Raw genomic sequence first — 4,259 nt, 5'->3', positions numbered from 1 at the left:
CTCCCCATTGCTCTTCCTCAAGTCAGGCCCCCACCTCCAGGGTAGGGGATTCCACCTGATATTGTCAATATGCAGGGGGCGGCTGGAAGAGTCTGCAAACACGAAGTGTCCCAGAAACAGCCTCACGATGCCAACCCAGCAGCAAGTGCCCTGCTCATAAGTGCCAGGCTGGGACGACCCCTCAGAACCCCATAGCTAACCTGTGGTGCCCACTCCCATTTTTCAGCACAAAGCAGCTCACCCCAAGGCCCCAGGGTAAACGGCAATCCAAACAGCAGTCGGGGCATGTGGAAGTCAGAGTAACGTGGGGGCAAGGGATGAGCCAGGAGAGGAGGGTCCCCAGCCCCATCGGCACAGTTCACGCTACCCTGTCCCAAGACCGGGCCTGCTATGATGCTGATCCATTCATAAACATTTATTGAGAGCTGACTGGGTGCCCAGCGCTGGGGAAGGAGGGCGGGGGTGCCTGAGAACCACCTCCTTCCGTGAGGGGGTCGGGGCACCCTTTGGGCTGTGCTTCCAGACGGGGCTCCTTTGCCAGGCCCTCAGGCTGCGGGCAGGGCCTAGGGGTGGATCCTCGGTGGGCGAGTCTTCTCTGAAATCCAGCCTCCAGTGAGCCTGGGTCCCCAACCCCAGGTGAAGGCAGCATCCCCGTCCTGCCCGCTCCAGCCTCCTTAGGCAGAAGTGGAGGGTAAGCAGGAAGAGGGGGTAGTTCCAGTAGGCTTCCCGGCACCTTTGGAACCTGGATTTTAAAAGCAGAAGGGGAGGAGAAAAACATTTAATAACAGGGATGATTCAATGCTCCGGAAGTACCGACTCAACCTGCAGGGCTGCCATGGCTCTGGCGCCACCTGCAGGCTATTTCTGGAATAGCACGCCCTGTGACATTCCCGGCCCCGGGCAGCCCCAGGTGGGACCCAGAGCCAGACACAAAGCGCAGAAATTCCAACTCAGTCCTGCCGTGCTGCCTCCTCCTGGGAGGACGGCCTCAGGCAGCCTTTCTGTGCCAATATCCTGGTGAGGGCTTCCCCCACCCCGCACGCCCGCGGAGGCAAGTTTTCCTGTTCTCTCGGACTTGAGGGGAAAAAAGGAAGACTCTGAGATCATCATCTTTGCGTCCCTTCAGCTTCCCACCTCTCCCAGTTGGACCTCGTCAGACCTCATAGGGAATACTATCTTCTCCTGGAGGCAGTCTCTTCTAACAGATGTTCACTGCACAGCTGCCGGGATAGGGAGGGGTACTCCCACCCGGTGACTTCCCCAGGGGCTCACAGTCTGATAGGAGAGGCAGTACCCACACTGGGCACCCAAATGGGCGGGGGGACCGCCCGGTCAGACCCGTCTCCTCTGTTGCTGACTTCCTCAAAGTCAATGAAAGTTGCTAAAACGGATTTGTCTTTTAAAACCCTGCAGAAGCTGAGGTCTTTCTCATCTGTAATAATAACTTCAAAGCCTGCTGGTCCGTGGCCTTGCAGCATGGCAGCGTCAGGGGAAGCTGGTTAGAAATGCAGATGCTCAAGCCTCACCCAGACCTGCAGAACTGGAATCCACATTTGATGAGCAAGATGGGGGCGGGGGGAGCGCCCTATGTGGTGGACCGTGCAGTGTAGGGATAGCCCTTTAGACCTCAGGGAGGCTTCAGCCATCTCTCTCTTCTAAACTTCAGCCCCAGCCAGTGGCTGATTCGCACACAGCAAACTCATGGTAGTTCCCTCCAAACTGACATTTCCCCAGGCGCTGGGACTCTCCCTCTTCGCCGCCTTGAACACCTCTGCCCGGAGGACCAGGCTCTTCCAACGCCTTCAGATCCGTTCCCACGGTCCAGCCCGTTAGCCACGGTCTAACACATTCACAGTCCAACACATACAGACCTGGTCTTGTCCCTTCCTTGGCTCCCTAGTACTCAAGTCCAAACCCTTTGAGGTGACCAGCAAGGACCTACACGTCCTTGTGCCATCCCCGAAATCTCTGACACCTTCCCCTCCGATATACATGCACACATACTCTATCCCAGACACACCGAACTTCACTAAGTTCCTAAACGAGCCCCATTGCCTGGGCTCCACTTCAGCGCTCCACCAAACTGAATTAGGCTTCCAGAAATCACTTTCTCCAGGAAGACCTCCTGGACCCCTTCACCTGGATCAGGTGCTTCCTCTAGACTCCCCCATGCCTGTGTTTTAACTCTCACTCTCCCATCTACCACGGCGGGCCAAGCCCAGCCCAGTGCTTGGCACCCGGCAAGCCTCAAAAACTATCTGGTGAATGAGTGAACAAGTGAGGCTCAGTTTCTCTAACTGAGCCATTTCCCTCTGGTCACACAGTTCCCACGAGCCAAGCCGGATTGGAGCCCCTGCTGTACCTATCTGCAGATCCCACCAGTAGTCCCCACAGCCTCCCTGCTAGATCACACCGCGCCTGGAAAAGGACGGTGTTTCCCTTACAGGCCCAGGGAGGGAGAGTGCCTTGCCCAAGGCCACACAGGGGACCCCATCCCCAGCTTACCAGGGTAGGGCAACAGTTCTAGAATACTGCTCTAAGCTGTCTACATGGATTATCACCCCCCAACCCTCTGAAGTGGGTTGTGACCCCAGGGGTTAACCCACTTCACAAAGGCCCCTAGGGGCTCAGCCCAGGGCAGACCCCCCTCCTCAAGTTCCCCCAGCCACCTGCACAGGCACCTCCTCCTCGGCAGTGTCCGGGGTCCTGCGTCCTGGCCTTGTCCGAGCGGACCAGCTTCCTGCCAGCCGAGTTGCGGGTGGTGTAGCTATAGACGGAGGTGTAGCCCTGGCCGGTGAGCGGACAGAAGCGGCGGGTGTGGGCATGGTCGCGAGTGGCACCACACTGGGGGCACACGTAGTCTCGAAGGATGGGGCACAGCACCCGGCCAGCTTCGTCCTTGAGCACGTGGGACTGGTAGATGGCCCGGGACTCGCCGTTGTGCTTGCAGAAAGAGCACAGACGTTCAGGAGCTGGTGAGGATTCTGGGCTGTGTGTCTGACCCTCCTCTGGTCCTGGCACTGGTTCTGGCTGGGGGTCCAGCCTGATCTCAGGCTCCTCTTCCCCATGCAGAGCCCCCACCAGGCGTGCCAAACCCAGGTAATCTGTCCATAGATTGAAGGTCCCCATGACTGGACACTGTGTGCCAGGCCGAGGGGCAGAGAGAGAAGAAACCCAGCCGCCCCAAAGCTTGTCTTTCTACACCTTCCTTCTTAACCCTCCCTTCCCCTCTCTGGAGCCGAGCAGTCTGGGCTGTCAGTTCCCTCCTTATACCTCCAAGGGGGTGTGAAGAGGGAGGAGCAGGCTGTAGGAGGTTCCTTATTGTCACAGGGGGGGCTTGCTGCCGCTCCCCCAAAAATGCACCTGCCAAGGGGATGCATGGTCTCTGGGTGGGCTGGAGGCGAGGGGGGGGTGACAAGACACAGGCTGCAGGGGGCACCAGTAATATGGAGCCACACACCCCGCCCAGAGGGCATTGGGAGGGTGACCCCTCCTTAGAGCCTGCCTGCCTCTCCTGCCCCACAGGGTGATGGGGGTGGGAGGGTTGGAAGCCCCACCCGACAGACTAGCATTGATGTAACCAGTAACTTAGTAACTTCTTTCTTCCTTCTCCTGGGCTGGGGGAGGGGCCGGGTACCCCTGTGCTCTTTGGGAAGGGTTGGGGAGCTACTGATGTTCCAACTGTCTTCGTAAGGAGAATGGGCCTGGCTTATGGGGTGGGGGGTTAAGGACCAAGGCTCCCAGCTCTGGTCACCCTCAGGGAGCTTTCACACCACTTTTCAGTGGATCCCGCATTTAATGGATGAACAAACTGGGGTATGAAACCACCTGCCCCTGGGGTTATTCACAAAGACAAGCACAAAAGCCTGCCTCCCCACACAGTTAGTTACCAACAGAACTTTAGGTATTGGAGAGCCTTAGGACTAGCTCCTCCTGGTCCTGGGGTGGAAGGGGGGTGGAGCAGAGCACAGACACAAGTTGGGCTAATGGGGGGACCCGTAGCATTCGCCTGTGCCTTGATCTCCCCCTCAAATGAGACCTCAGCTCAGTCTCTGGAGGATAAGGTGTGCCCAGGAGTCACCCACGTGGGGCACACAGATGGGCAGGTGGAAGGATCAACTGGCATCAAGGTGCTAGGTGGGCAACTGAAGGTAAAGCAGGGGTCTGCTGGTACCAGGCAAGGAGGGTGAGAAACCTGGGCCCGGGACTTGAACCCAGAGAAGAGATGCTTGCTGCCTACCCACCTCACTCATTCAATC

General features: G+C 58.1%; 1 protein-coding gene across 1 annotated transcript; it reads right to left on the bottom strand.

Annotated features, from left to right (window-relative positions):
• Positions 1-447: 447 nt before the first annotated feature.
• Positions 448-3,129, bottom strand: NANOS3 (nanos C2HC-type zinc finger 3). The gene is made up of 2 exons (XM_024767651.1): positions 2,670-3,129; positions 448-742 (listed from the first exon to the last, which is right to left on the bottom strand). The coding sequence occupies exons 1-2, from the start codon at positions 3,127-3,129 to the stop codon at positions 675-677; spliced, it is 528 nt and encodes a 175-aa protein (XP_024623419.1). The 3' UTR covers positions 448-674.
• Between the last annotated feature and the right edge of the window lie 1,130 nt (positions 3,130-4,259).

Source organism: Neophocaena asiaeorientalis, unplaced genomic scaffold, assembly GCF_003031525.2.
Source record: "Neophocaena asiaeorientalis asiaeorientalis breed wild unplaced genomic scaffold, Neophocaena_asiaeorientalis_V1.1 scaffold87, whole genome shotgun sequence".
NCBI classification, from domain to species: Eukaryota; Metazoa; Chordata; class Mammalia; order Artiodactyla; family Phocoenidae; genus Neophocaena; species Neophocaena asiaeorientalis.
The sequence above is the reverse complement of the archived record's forward strand: the minus strand, read 5'-3'. Positions and strand labels throughout refer to the sequence as shown.

What these genes read in the sequence shown, in the direction of transcription:
- NANOS3 (XM_024767651.1), bottom strand. Translation starts at nt 3,129, where the DNA reads ATGGGGACCTTCAATCTATGGACAGATTACCTGGGTTTGGCACGCCTG. An exon ending in AGGAGGAGGTGCCTGTGCAG is followed by an intron (nt 743 to 2,669) that starts GTGGCTGGGGGA and finishes TTTAAAATCCAG; the next exon opens with GTTCCAAAGGTGCCGGGAAG.